The 17,975-nt window shown below is 47.8% G+C and overlaps 1 protein-coding gene across 1 annotated transcript; it reads left to right on the forward strand.

The window, feature by feature from the left end:
- Positions 1–4,612: 4,612 nt before the first annotated feature.
- Positions 4,613–13,187, forward strand: LOC144128126 (uncharacterized). The gene is made up of 3 exons (XM_077661216.1): positions 4,613–4,657; positions 5,175–5,459; positions 12,232–13,187. Exons 1-3 carry the CDS (start codon positions 4,613–4,615, stop codon positions 12,856–12,858), a joined length of 957 nt encoding a protein of 318 aa, XP_077517342.1. The 3' UTR covers positions 12,859–13,187.
- Positions 13,188–17,975: the final 4,788 nt, after the last annotated feature.

Genomic DNA, 17,975 nt, shown 5'->3' on the forward strand with positions numbered 1-17,975 from the left:
CCGGACCGGGGCCACAGATCCGAGCTCGGACTTCCAGAGTCGGCTCCGTGCTCTCCTCATCCAAGGAAGACTCTGAGCCACGATATCTGGAAAGATAAAAGAAACCTTCGCCAAATGAAGCCATAGAAGGAAACGCCTGAACAACGTGAACAGACGGGATGGAAGAGAACACGCTGTGTTCTCTTCCATCCGGTCTGTGAGCGCTGTTCGGACGTTTCCATCAACATGCACCAACCAGACCGATCAAGCCTCTTCTTGCAACCATGGATGCCGTGAGTGTTTCAAAGTCGTCCGAGGGTCACACTGTACACTGGCTGCACTGCCGGGAACGAACGTGGCTTATTCCACGCGAGCTTCGACTGAACTACATCTTAGACCTTCAGTGGCGCCATGGTATTGAGCAGCCTTAGGGGGTACTGCTTTCATCTGCAGCCATGCCAGTTTTCACGTTTCGATAAGTCGCGGTCTCGCTTACCGAAACCGCAGAAAACGACGCTGCGATGCAGTGCAGTCAAAGCAGCCGACAGTACAGCGTTTGTGACAGGAGGCAGAGGGTGCACGAAAGGAACCTTGCACGACCCGCAACTGCCATATCAGTCCAGATGACATTGCGGGCCGAATGCACCAGTGCCGTTGGATTAAGTGCGGGAATGCTGGAATGAGCACATCTGCAAAGAAAAAAAGAACAAGGAATGACATACACGCAAGCATATCGCACTTCCATGTACTCACCGTGGTGGGCTAAGTGAGCGCGACTGAAGCCGTTGCGCCGCGGGGCTGAAACAATTAAGAAAACCGAACAGACCTTGGCTGCAGCGGAAACACGATGTGCCGCAGACCGTAGGCAGCGTCCGTTCTTCGGAGTTGCTCGACGAGGCTGGCGAGAATTTCCGAGCACCGTGTACGGCCACAAGCCACATGTCTCAAAAGAATATGCGCGCCCGGGAGTTCGGCTGCACGACATAGTGGCTTGGTCGCAACGGCGTTCGGAACGAGCTTTTGTTTCGTGACACAAACGATAGCGAGCTCGCATATATAAACCCCGTTGAGGCAGCGAGCAAAGCTCTCCATACCGGGTGTGTTCACCCAAGACCGCACGCAATTCCCAAAAATAGGCTTTTTGAGGTAGAAGGGCGACCCTTTCGGGATAGTGCGTAGTGCACCAGCGGCGTAGTGCATCATAATACAGCCAAAGCGGGATAACTAGAGTGCCGGTTAAGCAGCACTGAATAGTCAACCTTCTAACTATCACTGTTAAATCCCCCAATATCTTAGAGACGTGCAGCCCACCGTAAGCAACATCCAGAACACTCCAGAATTTCGAAAACGCAGCCACCCTCGGCGCTGTGGCCTAACAAATTTTGGCTATTTCCACGAGTTACGTGCAAAGGTTGCTAAGCCCGTAGGCCTCTCGCGCACGTACTTTTGTGTGATGTAGCCAATATTAGTTGGGCCACAGGGCCGAGGGCAACCACGCCCCCAAAATTCCAAAAACTGAAATGGATAAAACTTGCGGTAGGCTACACGTCCCTCAACTATCAAGGAACCCAAAAGAAAAAGGCGGTTATTAAACTATTCAGTATTACTTAACCAGCGTGCTAGTTACCACGCCTTAGCTGTACTCCGACGCACCACGCCGCCGGCAAAGGTATGCCGGAAAAGGCGCTCTTCTAACTCAAACTGCCCACTTTCAAAAACTGCGCAAAGTCTTAGGTGAAACACCCTGCATACGAAGTTTCGTCGCTGGCTCAATACCTAAAGCTGACCTGACTAGTGTGAGCTAAACCTAGAGCTGAATGCGCGCCGCGAATCCTAGCTCGCCTCGCTTGCGTCACGAACCAGAAACCCGATGGCGACAGCCCATGAAACCTCTCCTCTACATGCTGCGTGTTGTTTGCTGGTTATTATTCAATGCTCGCGGGAACAGTGCGAGTGAAGCTTAAATTTTGACTAAAAGGTTTCACGGAAACATGTCGCCCTCGCCGCGAGGCCTTGCCTCGCACTCACCTTCGATGCCGACGGCCTGGCTCGGAGAGGCGTATTCCTCGGCAGTCGTCGGTAGTCCGTGAGTGCAACGGCATCCATGCGTCTCCGGTAGACGGTCAAAATCACAGCAACCCATTGGAAACGCGCACAGAGGCAGGTCCAGCACCACTTCCGCTTTTACGGCGAAAATAAGCTCTCGCTCCTAGCAAACACGAAGAATGACCGGCGGTCTTCGTCGGTGGCATTTTTAACCGCGAATCAGCCACTTGCGCATGCCCACTACTGTCGACTGCAGGCCTTTTCAATGGCGGTCGGCGCTGACTCACTTATCAGCGATAGAACTGTGGCGCCACTTCCATGGGCAGACGGCGCGTCGTCGCTTTTCTTGCGGCCAGACTTTTTTGTTTGTTTGTTTTCCTTCTGCCCCAGGCGCGGCTCGATGAAGTGATACCAAGACTGCTTCAGAGGCGCAAGTTTCGGCATGCATGCGCACTGTAGAGATTGGGCGACGTTTATCGTGTTTTTTTTTTATCCTGCGCTTAAAACAAAACGTACTAAAAGGATATGAACCATTTTCGCGTCCCTTCGTGTTAATTGAAAGAATCTAATGGGTTTCAACTTCCGTAGAGTGAGCGAAGTGCCTACAAAGCCATAGAGACAGTGGTGCGTAATACATCCCAGTGCACGTTAAAGAACCCCAGGGGGTCGAAATTTCCAGAGCCCTTCACTACGGCGTTCCTCATAGCATTGGATGCTTTGGGACGTTAAACCACCATAAACCATGTATACACTCAATTTTCCTGATTTCTTCTGCAGCGGCTTTAGACTGGTCGTGCTGTTAGCTCTTGCACAAATGAGAACGTGAAGAGACAAGACTGGCGTCAGCTACTAACTGATTATAGTTGATAGTTACCGAGTTGCAGTTCTTAGTTGGCGCCAGCCTGTCTCTGTGTGAAGAAATGGCGAGATGGTTTGGTTTAGGTTTATATTGGTCTAACCTCCCAGAGCGACTCGGGCTATGAGACGCCGTAGTGAAGGGCTCCGGAAATTTCGACCACTTGGGGTTCTTTAACGTGCACTGACATCGCACAGTAAACGGGCCTCTAGAATTTCGCTTCCATCGAAATTCGACCGCTGCGGTCGGGATCGAAACCCACGCCTTTCGGGTCAGCAGCCGAGCGCCAAAGACTGCAGAGACTGCATTGTAGAAATGCGGAAGCATTAGCGTTTGCCGCTATGTCGGTGGCTCAGCCTTTCAACACCTACTTTCCCTCTCCGTTAACATCCGATCGCCACTCTTCGATCTCCGATGCTATCACTAGAGGATGTGTACTTTTTGTTGCTGTACTCTGATTGGCTGTAGGCATGACGTCATCAGACGTATGGATGACGTCACAATATTTTGGCGTCACATGGCCTCACTGATTAGTTCCATTGGCTAATCCCATTAAGTCCGTAGTATATACGCCAGGTGTCGCAGCTAAATGACACCAAGCTTTAAATAAAAGACGAGTGTTCTAGCCCAGTGAAACCACCAGTGAAACCAACTGAGGGTTGTTCAGTGTCGCATGGCCTAGTCAGAAGTATCCTTTTTTTGATCTTTAAAGTCAATTAGATGGGTCTAGATAGCCGATTTTATAGTTATTGAGGAAAGAAGTGTCAATGGAAAAGTTGCAGATCATCTCGAAAAACAGCTAGCAGCGTTGTTTCCACCAAGGTACGATTGACGTAGCTTCATTTACTGGCTTTAAAAGGAAGCCATCGCGTAAACAGCTGTTGGCTCACATCTCCGCCCCAATGTGCACACAAAGGCTCATCGGGGGGCTCTCTTCAGAAGAAAAAAGGATTTCGTTCTCTAACACATATCTTGCGAGGTTCAAGTTCCACCGTTGTCGCGTGGTGTTGTCTATTGTGCGAGTTATGGTTTAAGGCAGGTAAAAAACTACTTTACGTAAACGGTAACTTTGCACGAACGTTTGCGTCAGCTGATTTTAAGTCAAAGGTTGAAAAGTTAGCTAATTAGACATAATTATTATCTATGAATAACGAAAAATGTACTGCTATGTCAGCGACTGTAAACAAACCACACTGGATTTCACGCCGCTGGAACATTCCGTGGTTGGTTACATTCAGCTAGGACACTTGGTGTCTATATATATATATATATATATATATATATATATATATATATATATATATATATATATATATATATATATATATATATATATATATATATATATATACACCTGGGATGGTTCCTTACAATCGGTTGTGCAGCGTGCCACAAAGCAGGCTTCAGACAAACGTACGAACACACTATGTCTTAATGCCCGGAATGGCCACTATTCATGCTCCCGCACTGAAACCGGAGGCCTGAACACAATGGACTAAGTAGCTCTCCCCCCCCCCCCTTTCTTAACGACATTGTGCCCTTTTTTGCAATGCGCAGGTTCCCCGTGTTATTGTGCGCATGCTCACCAGTCTGGCGATGCTGCTCACCTTGGCGGTGATCGTGGTCGGCATTCACATGTACGCGCGCACAGCAGATATGACAGAAGACACACTCTCGGTTGGTGGGAACCAAGTCAACAAGTTGCGCAAGCCTGACCCGCGCATCTTCGACATGACGCTGGGCCCGCCACCTACGGATGCACCTGCGCCTCACCAGGTGACTCGGCTGCACTATTCAAAAGTCTTGGACAGGTATTCATTTATTCGGAACGCCGTGGTCGTGGAGATAGTGTGCTGCATGATGGCTTGCGGCAAACAGAACTTAAATGATTTTAGTCACCCTTGTTAGGGAGTGAGCTTGCAGCACGCCGTATAGGTCACGCTAGACTTAACTTTGTTCTCTTTGGGTTTTTAGGCGAATACTCACCTACTGGCGAATGCTCACCCACTGGGTTTGTAGGTAACATGGGCTGATCGAGAGCACTATTTTTTTAACTCCTCTGATTTATGGCGCTCTCTAGATATATTTCTATTTAAGAGGAAGATTATTCTTTTTACACTTGTAGTATAGGCGAGATGATTTGATCGGTGTTGGTTGTCGGCCTTACGAGCACTGCAGTCATGAAGCCTTGAATACAGCAATCTACTCATAGCAGGAGCAACTGCGACTACATTAGGTATCAATAGACTTTTCCTAAAAACGTATGGCTAATATTAAAGTTATTTATTTCTAGGGCTCCTTGAAGATGAAAGATGCACCCAGTTCACCCGAGACGCATACCACCACCCAACCGCCAACGGAAACGCGTTCACCAACAACTGAGAGCAGCGGAGGCCATACGACCCGCACTACCAGCAAGACCAGTCTTGGGAACATGACCACTGAGAAGCCGACGCCGACACGGGTGCCCGAGCAAACCACAGCGCCTGATCGGTCACCAGGCGCGAACGAAACGGCTTCAGACAAGCAAGGCATGAAGGATCCACCCGTCCCTACTACTAACGTCAGTGATTCCCCCGTGCGTATTGCAACTAAACGAAGATAAGCGCACGCGAGTGGTGCTGACTGGTAGGATACACCCGATGGTCAAGTAGTAGTAGGGGTTGATTAAAATAATAATAAAAATAAAGGAAAAGGTTTTCGCTAACCCCGCCATCTGCCACCGATACTGAAGCACCTAAGCTTGGACAGCGGAAATAAAGGATAGCTGGCAGAATGGACAAATGAAATGAGAGAGGTGAGGGGACAGGCAGAGAAAATAGGGTGGAGAGGTAGTATACACAAAAACTATTTACGCAATAATAAATATGTACAGGTTGCGCGCGTGATTAGTTCATGATGAAGCATCGAAGGTCAAGGTAGATTACCACCTTCAAAAACTAACGCACAACTATGTTTATCATGGCTTTCATTTCCTGTTTTGAACACGTAAATCGATTGCCCGCCCTCAAGAATTATGAGTCCTTAGTTCCGTCACGTACAGCTACCCTCTGCGGAGAATGATTAGGAAACGTCCAGACGGTTGTGGGTCGCGCAGATTTCATTTTCCGTACATTTTAATATTGTGTGTAATGCAAGCCATTATTAGCTTTAGTTCTACTACACCAAACCAAGTATTTTCTAAACACCCGTGGCCGCAAATATAATGAATATGTCAAGTTAGATGGTGAAAAAAATCCCAACGACCCATCTCGATGTTTTATTAAATGCTGTTTCTCGTCCCCTCCTGGAAGAGTTAATTGATTTTTTGTATCTTAGCAACTGACTGGCGCCTAGTAAAGCATTTAGAAATTAGCTTTACAACCACAAAAAAACAACTATGGCTTGAAGGTTGCAATTAACATGTAAGACTAATTATAAACGACGCGTACTAAAAAGAACCGCTCGAACCATAATGCTTGTTCAAAAAGAAATAATTTCCTTCGTCAACTTTAAACATGAGCACAAAACGTATCACAAAAATCAGAGGTAGCATGCATGTATACAAACTCCATCAACATGGACGGCGAGGTGTGTTACAAACAACTAGAAAGGTTTAATTGCACCGTAATGTAGTGAGAGACCTTTTTGGGGAGTGGAATAAGCGACGGAGTTGGGAAAATTGCGAGTTTTCATCGCACGTGACATTGCAGTTGAGTTAAAACGTGTTTTTGCCCGTTGATACACAAACTGAAACGAATCCCGCCAATTTTATTTTTTGCCTAAGGTAGTCTGAAAACTCCTCCTGAAGATAGAAAATATTTCACAAAAGTAGCTTAAGCCTCATTTTGGGCTGCCAGGAACGTTTACCAGTAACTTTTTTTGTCACACTGCAGAAGGTAGTTTATTCCTTCTATTCTCTTAATTCTTCTGTCCACGTTAGGTCCGCTGTTCGTTAGATTTCGGTAGATTTTTTTCAGTTTTTAATGGACATGTAACGAAGTGTCTAGGAGAGCCTCAAACTGAATTCTTCATTTTATCTTTTTCGGCAGTACTGTCTGCATAGTGACATGGGGCTAGTTTCTTCTGGTCTCAGCAGAGTTTTGACATATATGTGCCAAAGTGTAACACAAAAGTCCTAAAAAACGTCTTTTACTGCATAGGACACGATTAGCATTGTTCTGCGGTATAATATTGTTTCATTTTTAGCAATTTTCTCGAGCTCAACTTCTAGCACGGAGCAAGTCAAGTCTTCCTCCGAGGCTTCTAGACTTGCGCGCCGTAAGGCCGTGACAGTGCCATGTGTACCCGTTTGTCTTCCACAGAGGGCGGTATATTTTGCCTAACAAGCCTGATTCAAACCACTGATTTTAACTCGACCTAGAGCAAGTTTCAAAGCAATAACATGCGTATCAAAGACTGTAACGTATCTGAAGTCCACGCTAGGCTGAAATAAAAATCATAACGCATTTTTGCAATCTAAGCCTAAAATATATTGACTTCAGTCTCGAGGCAGACCAGTGTTTCAGTTCGGCTAGTAAAGTTTTTCGGCATTTCCGCACACCACCGGCTTTGGAGAGAATATGTCTTTCGCTCCGCAAGTACCTATCTATGCCTGTTCTTTATCCTCTATATCAATGAACCATCGGCTGTTGAAACAAGTTTGGAAAAGTCCTTCCCCATTTCGGGCTCACAGTGTTCACGCGATATGACCCCAGCCTATTAAAAGTGTTTTTAGACTTAACGCAGTATTAATGGCGGAGCGTATGCAGCGACGAAGAAGGGAGAAATAAGGTTTTTTGCGCTGGAACATTAGGCTGCAGCAGCAATATTCCTCTCATATCTGTGGTATCGTATTCTGTAGTTATGTTTGTATAAACTAGGTGGCGCTAGGCATGCGCCCTATCTGGTCAGCTGACTCGCACATCTGTATATATATTCATCATTGAACTGGAATAAAAGGGAGTTGGTCGAAGTATGTACGTGGCGGGTGCTTGACGTGGTGGTGCTCCGGCTGCTCCGGGCAGTCGGACCGGGCAGTTCCCCAACGGTACGGGATACAACAGTTGGCGACGAGTGGTGAAGTAACCGAACGCGGAAGCAATGAGCCTGCATCAACCGCCCGAGTTCCTGCCGACGCCCGGGAAGCCCGCCATTCCTTGGACGCAGTGGCACCGCCTTTTCAAGAACTATCTCCTGGCGTCCGGGAGCGACGCTCACCCACCTGCGCGCCGTAAAGCTTTGCTGCTACACTGTTTGGGTGTGGAAGGCCAACGCTTGTACTACGCGTTGCCGGAGGAGAAATCGTCGACGCCGCCTACAGAAGGAAAGGAAGGAAGCGGTACGAGCGACGAGTACGATGCAGCGGTGGCTACGTTGGACGCTTACTTCACTTCTAAAACGAATGTCGTCGTGGAGCGGCATCGGTTCGGACAACGCACCCAACTGCCCGGGGAGACTGCAACCGCGTTCGTCACGGCGTTGCGTGAGCTGGCATTAAGTTGCGACTTCGGTAAGCAGGCTGACGATTTTATTCGTGACCAACTTGTAGCGAAAACGTGCAACCCTGTTCTTCGGGAACGCTTACTGCTTGAAGGCACTTCGCTCACTCTTGAACGCGCACTGGCTATTGCAAACAGTATCGAAGAAGCCACGAAATACTCACTTGAGCTGCAGTCATCGGCTGCGAGCGTTCAAAAGGTCGAAAAACATCGGATGCCATGCCGTTCAGAAACGCAGTTACCGCGTTCGCAGCAGCCGAAGTCCTGTTTCCGTTGCGGGTCTTCAGGGCATCTTGCAGATTCCAAGACATGCAAGGCGCGGGGTAAAACTTGCAGCAAATGTGGCAAACGAGGACATTTTCAGCGTGTCTGTAGAAGCGGCATGCCTGACGAAAGGGCCCTTGCTGTCCGAGAAGTCGACACCTGCAGTGCATCCGGCGATCTCAACGTGTTGCTTCTCGACCGGCAGTGCAAAGGAGGGATACACACAGAAGTCTTCGTACAAGATGTTCCTATACGTTTCCTCGTAGACACGGGTTCTGCTGTCTCCATTCTGTCGAACGCCACGTATTCAAGGTTGAAACGCTTCCCTTTGCAGCCAACATCAGCGTCACTCTACGATTTCTCTCGCCGCAGAATAACCATCGAGGGGTGTTTCACGGCGCCAGTCATCTTCCAGGATCGGCAGGCCGACATTCTCTTCTACGTCGTCAAGGACGGTACTGACATTCTCGGAATCGACGCTGTCGAAACGCTGCGTCTGCAAATCAACGGTACGTCATTGCAATGCACCCATATTACGCAAGCGCCAGAAGGCCTTGACAAATGCATTTTTAATGTGCAAGAAGTCGACTTCCTTGGTCACAGGATCAGTCACAAGGGAATACGCCCTTTACAAAGTAACATTGACGCCATCAAGGCTGTGCCAGCCCCAACAAATGTCGGTACTCTGCGCTCATTCTTGGGCATGGTAGGCTACTACGCCAAATTTATACCTGACTATGCGGTGGTTGTCGAGCCTCTTCGAGAGTTGCTACGTAAGAATGCCACATTCACATGGAACCCTGCAAGACAAGCTTGTTTCGAGCAACTGAAATGTTCCCTGGCCACAAGATGTTTACAGCTATTTGATCCTGCGGGTGACATTATTGTCACTACGGATGCCTCATCCATTGGCTTGGGAGCAGTGTTGCAACAGACAAGGAATGATGAACTGGTGACGATTGCTTTTGCTTCTCGCAGGCTTACTTCACAGGAACAGAAGTATTCTGTAGGGGAATTGGAAGCCCTTGCTTGCTTGTGGGCATGCGAATATTGGAGAGTGTACCTTTGGGGTCGTTCATTCATATTACGCACCGATCACCAGGCTCTGGTCACACTCCTTAGTACAAAGGGAGTAGGTCGCCGACCGTTCCGGATTGCGAGGTGGCACGCCAGGCTGTTGGCATACAACTTCACGATTGAATTTCACAAGGGTGACAAGAATACTGTTGCTGATGCTCTTTCAAGGATGCCCCTTCCAGGTCGTGTGGAGGAAGAGGAAGAAGAGACTGTTTGTGTTGTCTCAACATGCATTACTCATGAAGAGTTTGTCATTGAAACGATGCAGGACCCGTTGCTGCAGCAGGTTATAAAGTGGGTGACATCGGCATGGCCCGCAGTGAAGATGTTGCCTGCCGAAGCAGTTCCGTTCTACCGGGTGCAAACTGAGCTCTCAGTCGTTGGAGACCTCCTGCTTCGTGGTGACAAATTTGTAGTACCTTCGTCCCTCGTAGCACGGCTTCTTGACGCAGCCCACGAGTCTCATCCGGGAATAACGAGGACAAAGCAGCGACTACGTGAGCAATACTGGTGGCCTGCTATGTGCAAGCAAGTAGAACAATTCATTGCATCCTGCGCGGTATGCCAATCTGTTGACAAGTCTGCAAAACCCGTGACACCACCTCTGCAGCCAGTTGCATTCCCATCTGCACCATGGCAGAAGCTAGGCATCGATATTGTGGGCCCTTTTTCCGAAGTGCCGGCAGATTGCCGTTTTGCCATTACAGCCATCGATTACTACAGCAAGTGGCCTGAGGTTTGTTTCTCAGCAAGGGTGACAACTGCAACAGTCATCTCCTTTCTGCGAAGCATCTTCAGCAGGGAAGGATATCCAGACGAGATTGTGAGTGATCATGGTGCTCAGTTTACAGCCTTGGAGTTTGACAGTTTCCTCAAAGAACGTGGCATCGCTCATACGTATTCGGCAGTCTATCATCCGCAAGCTAACGGGCAGGTAGAGAGGTTTAATCGAGTACTCAAAGAGTACGTTCAAGTCTGCGCACAAGAACATCGGCCTTTGAAGGAAGCTATCACCGAATACCTGGGAGTCTACCGTTTCACACCGCATGCGACCACAGGAGTGAAGCCTTCCGTCCTTCTTCACGGCCGTCATCCCAGAACAAAACTTGATCTTGTAGGAGCGCCAGGTAAAGAGTTTTTTCAAGATCCGCAGGCAGCGATGAAGTCCATCCACAGCAGAGTAGCACAAAGGCAACAAGCAAGTAAGACTTACACTGACCGTCGACGAGCTGCAAAGTACTCTCCATTAACAACAGGTCAACCGGTGAGAGTCAAGTTGCCTGGTCACGTGCCTAAGGGCGCTCTGAGCTACTCGAGTCCATTCACCATTGTGGACCAATGTGGTCAAGATACCTACAAGCTCAATGATGGCCGCACATGGAATCGGAGTCGGCTGGTACCTTGCCCCCAACCAGTTCCACCACCTACAGTTCCGAAAAGTTGTTCGCCTGAATCAGCAAAACCACTTGGCGAACCACAGCAGGAGAACCACGACCCACCCCAGCAGCCATCTGTTCAGACGCCAGTTGAAAGGGACGTTCCAGGACTGAGGCATTCGACGAGACAAAGAAGACCACCAGTGTGGTTTAAAGACTATGAAAGACATTGAGTGTTTATTGTGTTTTCCCAGTGTTAGTTGCTAACTCTTTTGAGGGGGAATAATGTGGTATTGTATTCTGTAGTTATGTTTGTATAAACTAGGTGGCGCTAGGCATGCGCCCTATCTGGTCAGCTGACTCGCACATCTGTATATATATTCATCATTGAACTGGAATAAAAGGGAGTTGGTCGAAGTATGTACGTGGCGGGTGCTTGACGTGGTGGTGCTCCGGCTGCTCCGGGCAGTCGGACCGGGCAGTTCCCCAACGGTACGGGATACAACAATATCCTGACGGTAGTGCGGAGAGACAGGAAGAGGTAATCTGAAAAAAATTGCCAGTTATTGTAGAAAAACATAGTTCTACTTTCATCTCTGAAGAATGTTCACTTACGCTAGTGTTCACTCGTAGAGTTTTCAGCAAAGCAACCGGATTACTAATGCGATCGTAACCGCTGCCGACCGTAATATTACTTTCAACAGCTTTTCCGCTCCGTCACTCCTGGAAAGCTTGCCAAAATTAACAGTTCTCGCCTGTTTACACACATCATATTCTTAACACGGAACATATCCGTGAACATATATCCTTTGGAGCGAGTTCGTTCGGCATGTTCTTAATCATAATCCGCCGGATGGGCAACAAGACTAAGTCAAGAAACACTCGGATCGGCTCAAGGTTCATCCATCCGTATGCGTGCTTCTTCACTTTTGGGAAGCACATGACAAAAGTAACACATGAACCTCGCAAAAATATTCGATGTCCACTCGGGCCATGAGCTCCGTAGCCTATATATTTGGGAAGGAAACTGTGCATCTGCCCCAGTCAGCACTAGCGCTGCTTATGTGCTCAGTACCATCCACTGCCCAGTAACTTACCATGGTAGAGAGCCACGCTAGGAGCGGATAATCAAAGCTTACTTCTCCGCATGCAGAGCAGCAACGACAAGGATGGCACAGTCTGCCCAACCGTCCACAAGTCCTTCTGCAATGTCAACGGAGCGGCGCAGTTCTTCTATGACCCGGACGAAGGATCGTGCCTATCTGCGACAGTGCAGAGGGCTCACGTGTGCAACCGCAGTCCGAACCAATTCGCCTCCATCGAGGACTGCTTGGCGGCCTGTGTCAAGGGCCGGTGGGCTCCTGAGCACCGTTGCGTTCAGAAGCCGCGGTTCGTAGCCTGCACTGCTGAAGACGCTCGCGGTGACTGGTGGTTCCACGACGGCCGCAAGTGTGTCCCATGGTCCTTTGCGGGTGGCAGATGCCCGCTGGCCTCGGCACCCGTTTTTGATACTGCGGCCGTGTGCGGCGCGCAGTGCAACGATTCGCGGACACGTCGGGAGCGGGGATGCCTGCTGCCGGTGTCACAGTTGTGCGAACCTTCGCAGCTTCGCCTTCCGTTTTTTGCCGCTCCATCGGTGACGGATAAAGGCACCGCGTTCCAGTGTCACAGGGTGGAGTGGGAATTTCTGCTTCGACACCGATGTTTATTGGGCTCCAACGCCTTCGTCAACCGGGATGAGTGCCACGAAACCTGTCGCCGTCGAACGCGACAATATTGACTGTTTTGTAGCGCTTCCTTCGGGAGTTGTCAAGATCGACATGAGCTCAGCTCATATATCTCTCTTTGTACAACAAAGCACATTATTCTTCGACACCTTGGATTTGAAGGCTTTTCTTCGCTTCCAATGTGGTAGCGTTTCTAAGAGTGAGTACCATAAATGATGCTTTTGTTTTTACACGTTCACAATGCTACCTTACTTTAGCGCAATTCAGATCTTTTCGGATGTCCAGAACGAATAATCGCAAATTTCATCATTTCGATTCAAAACCCCATGTTTATACATTACTGCAAGGGTAAGCTGACAGTAAAAACGGCAGAAATTCTACATAACTCGATTAGGAGCCACGCTCCTTAATTACTGACAACGAATACTTAAGAGGGGGCGCTTGGTTCTACAGCGTCACCTGCACAACATGTGTTGCCTGGACATACGACTCCGGGTGACGTCGCAGCGCCTAGTTAGAAAACACATCCGGCTTTTCCGCCCATATCTGCCAAGGGTGACAAAGCGTTTGTGTATACCGTCACCGTTTCCATAGGCACGCCAAAGTTATGTGCAGCAGCTGTTGGGTTTTGCTAGTGAATCATTTTATGCTGTGTGAAAAATAACTAAAGTACTAATTCTTGTTCGCTGTGCTGAAAAATTGAGTGCTTACCTCTGAGTCTTGATAAATATTGTTGTACTTTATTTTTGAATGTTTTGCAATGTGCGCACTGTAGCAGAGCGAAAAGTTGACCATGTTTGTATTGGTATATTTTGATGGAAGGATAGTGCAAACAAGTCACGAGACACTGGAAAGCGCTCGCCGTGTGTGCCTTCAAATGTCCCGTCCTTTGTTTGCACTATTCCTCCATCAAATTGCTCGCTGCATACTAGGCATCATGACAGGCCGTGAAATGCTTGCTATTGAAACATGATCCGCAAGAAGCCTGCTTTAAAATGCATCCGAAGTCTGGTCTTGGGTTCTTCATAATAGTTTAGTTTAGTTTATGGGGGTTTAACGTCCCAAAGCGACTCAGGCTATGGGAGACGCCGTAGTGAAGGGCTCCAGAAATTTCGACCACCTGGGGTCCTTTAACGTGCACTGACGTCGCACAGCACACGGGCCTCTAGAATTTCGCCTCCATCGGAATTCGACCGCCGCGGCCGGGATCGAACCCGCGTCTTTCGGACCAGCAGCCGAGCGCCATAACCACTCAGCCACCGCGGCGGTCCAGGTTCTTCATAACGTTTAACCACATAGCGCTAAATAATTTTAACAGAAAACACCATCAAATGGCATGAACAAAAAACTTCTGTGCAAGGCTTCTTTAGATCCAGTTCAAGCAAAAAATGCGAAAGAAGGTGCCCGGCTCTCCCTTTGCATCAGTACTCTTGGAAGCCGAGCAAGCTGTCTGTACAAAAAGATCAAAACAACAAAATCATCGACGCCGGCACTAATTCCTACGCCCGCTATGGCCTCGTTCCTAAAATTTAACGAACGGTCATTTGGCAGTCGTTAAGAAGATCAAATCGAGACTCAACCTAAGCATGAAGAGTCGCATAAGTAAAAGTGAATAGCTTTAATACCTTTGCAAACATCATACACGTGAAGTAAAAAATTATCTCAATTAGAACCTCTGATATCATTCTTGCAAAATATCACGAGAATTTTTTAATTTTTTGAGAAGGCTGGAGATCTAGAACAGGTTGAACCGCAATAGCAGTCCCAAAATATAGGAGTACTGCTGTTGCACCATTTAGTCAGAGAGATTAGTCGCACTGCACGTGTTTCCTTTTTCCATGCAAACATCTGAAGTTCTGTACAATGGAGGAATTAAATGACGTCCTCGAATGCTGTTGAATTATTTTCATGAATCAACTGAAAGGAGCAGTGCGTGTGCAAATTAACCAGTATATTTACGTCGAGCGAGAAGCCGGGATATATTTTTTTTCAGATGGTCAGGGAATGTGAACTTTGATATACCTATATGTCAAAGGAAACTGCGGTGTAAACTAGCAGCAGGAAAAATAAGCTTAGGAAAAAGTTGGCTCATTGAGGAGGTTGGTCAAGTGCAATCTTTAACAGAGGTAGTTGGACAAAGCCGTCAGGAAAGCGAAGATCGGACATATAGGTTGAGCAAATCTAATTATTATAATTTTAATTGTAGTATCTTAGGGACAATTTATCGAACACGCCTCCTCAACGGAAGGCAGCCTTAATATGTCGTGTCAGTTCTCTCTGGGTGCAGTATTGTCAAACCGTTAATAATTTGTCGTCATTGTGGTCAACCGCTCACCTTGTGATGCTTCTGCACTGGCAACACCACTGATAACAGCGCAATTTCTGCGTACGTGAGACGCAGAAAAATTACTCCCGGTTCTTTGCGAAAATCGAATGTTGTGTTGTATCCAAGAACACATTTGCACCGGGCACTTCAATGATGACCACGTGACGGTTTGTGATGGTGATTTTGCCCATCCGCGGCAGGTTGTAAAATACCCGCCGTATTCCTCGCATTTTTTAAATATTTTTGCGTCCTTCCTATCTGCTATTCTTATCTACTTTTCTCGCTTTTCCTCCGAGCATAGCAGAGATCCGAAATTGCTTTATTATGTCTAGCTTGTTTTCCTTTGTTCTATTTTTCTTCAGAGTAATGCTCAAAAGGCTGGCGACAGGGACATCAGGCGTCCTGAAGAATCTGCCCCTGAAAATTCAAGCAAGTGAAGCAGACATTTAGCAGTATATTCAATTTTTGATACCCGTAGCGCCATCTAGTAGCATACCAGACACCTGTTTCCTCATACATCCGGCTGTTCCTGTGTGTTCACTTCTCAGTACCCGTGGCGCCATCTAATCAATTATGGTGGAACCCTCTTTTCTCTACGGCTGTCACGAATTGAATTTCTTGGTACTGGTGCCGTCATCTAGTTTATTATCTTGGAACCCTTTCTTTCCTAAGCTTGAAACGCTGATGTTTGGTATCAAGCCACATATATTATTGAAATGTCCGCGTAACTTGGGTGTATCTGTCCAAGTTCGTATTTGAAACTTCCGTCCTGTTAAACTTTAATGATCTGTTAACGTCATTTAGTTATAAAATTTAATGAACTCTTGCTCGATGTTAAACTGTGAAACAGCATTCTTCGGAACCACCGCACCTATATTTTTCTGTCTGTATTTTAAAGTTGAGACACTGGGTGGAGTTGTCGGAAATATAATAGACTGTTGCCGTGAAAGGTCTGCCTGCATTGAGCTAGCGCTGTTCTTTGATGGAGCCGCCATTATTTTCGCTTTTAAATTTTCTCTGAATTTTAACGCGAGAGCATTAAGATTTTGCGCGACAGCTTGCTTTTGCTTTATGATATAACTCCGCATGTTCTTTGACAGAATACCAACCCTATAGAAACATAAATAAGGCGAGATTTTGTAGTCAATAATTGATAGGCGGTCACACTGACGGTGGCTTTTTCACATTTGAAAGACGGCTAGTGTGAAAGCGTGCAGAGTCTTTGGGCGTATTTTCAGCAATTCTTGGTCACATTGTGAAACCAGGCAACAGGTACTGTAACCATGCGACCAGCATTCTTCTTCCGGCCACCCTTCGTCATTTCCATATACCTGCTCGGTCAACTTACTTCTTGGTCCTGGCGGCTTCGTTAACCTCGGTGACATTGCTCCAACACCTCTGTGAGGCAGGCGTGACCCTTTACTATGGCGTAAAAGCGGACGCGTAAACGACTATCATGATGCCTTGAAGTGTGCTTTCAGACCGGATGTTGTTAGCAGTAACTGCACCAAATATGCAGACCCAGGCATCCACTAACGGCTCGAAAGATAGTCTCAATACAGCCAGTTGCATTTCCAGCATGACGCTCATTTTGGTTTGCACAGTTGCCGAACCTAACGAATCGCACGAAATAAATTGAATCAACTGTTTCCTTCGGTAATGACTGCAGTGGTACGGACCTGCTAGAGTGCCGGAAGGACGTCCAGTTCATGATGCTCTGGACGTTCACCTTTTGCCCTCCTGTGGGTCGTAACCTAGGGACGTGTGGACTGGTCAACGAGCTAAAGTAGCGGCGCCTAATATCCTTCCGGGCGGGAGCTTATGATGCGCTTCCAACAGGTCCTGAACCTGCAGTACCTCCGCTTGGAATGTGTGCGACTGCGTGAAGTCTCGGTTGATAGACTGCTTTGAGTGCTCCAGTGAGGCATATTCTGCACGATTGCTTCTGCAGTTCAAGCCCTCCTTCCCCAATCCTCGGGAGGAAAGCAGTGCTCAACGTGCACATGTTAGGACTGTCATGTACACTGTGCAGCGGTTCCAGTTCATCATCTCCGGCCACCCACTTCTTCCAAAGCGTACAGGAGCTCATTTGCAAACCATCCCATTATTACACATACTATATTTGCGTCTTCGTTGCACGTGTCTCAAGATGCTGGATGTATTCGTGAATGCATGACAGAGAAAAGCGACGCAGATGAACTGTCCCTCTAGCTGAGGAAGCTGCTTTAATATTCAGCCTTCTAGCTGAGCTACTTTTCTTCGAAGCGTTGCTGCTATTTGGTACCGCACGCCAACGAGGCCTGTGGCTTGTTCCATGCACTTTGGAAGCAGCACCGGTGCGGACATGAGAGCGCGCATGTCTTCGAGTGGCAGGCACCCGGTCCATAGATGGCATTCATACATCGCTATAACTTGTGCTAAAAACGAGTTCGGCCCCGCCGCGGTGGCTCAGTGGTTAGGGCGCTCGACTACTGATCCGGAGTTCCCGGGTTCGAACCCGACCGCGGCGGCTGCGTTTTTATGGAGGAAAAACGCTAAGGCGCCCGTGTGCTGTGCGATGTCAGTGCACGTTAAAGATCCCCAGGTGGTCGAAATTATTCCGGAGCCCTCCACCACGGACCTGTTTGTTCCTCTCTTCTTTCACTCCCTCCTTTATCCCTTCCCTTACGGCGCGGTTCAGGTGTCCAACGATATATGAGACAGATACTGCGCCATTTCCTTTCCACCAAAAACCAATTATTATTATTATTATTATTGAAAGACTGAAGCAACCAGCAACGTCGGCGCATTCACTCTGCAATACATCTTTAATGTGGCGCATGGTTTGAGAACTGATCTTTTCAG

The sequence above is a fragment of the Amblyomma americanum genome, chromosome 1, assembly GCF_052857255.1.
Source record: "Amblyomma americanum isolate KBUSLIRL-KWMA chromosome 1, ASM5285725v1, whole genome shotgun sequence".
NCBI lineage: Eukaryota > Metazoa > Arthropoda > Arachnida > Ixodida > Ixodidae > Amblyomma > Amblyomma americanum.

Bases quoted from the DNA above. Each gene is read 5' to 3' on its own strand.
- LOC144128126 (XM_077661216.1), top strand. From the start codon at position 4,613: ATGACGCTGGGCCCGCCACCTACGGATGCACCTGCGCCTCACCAG. The intron at 4,658-5,174 runs GTGACTCGGCTG...ATTTATTTCTAG, and splicing joins ATGCACCTGCGCCTCACCAG to GGCTCCTTGAAGATGAAAGA. The intron at 5,460-12,231 runs GTGCGTATTGCA...CTCCGCATGCAG, and splicing joins CTAACGTCAGTGATTCCCCC to AGCAGCAACGACAAGGATGG.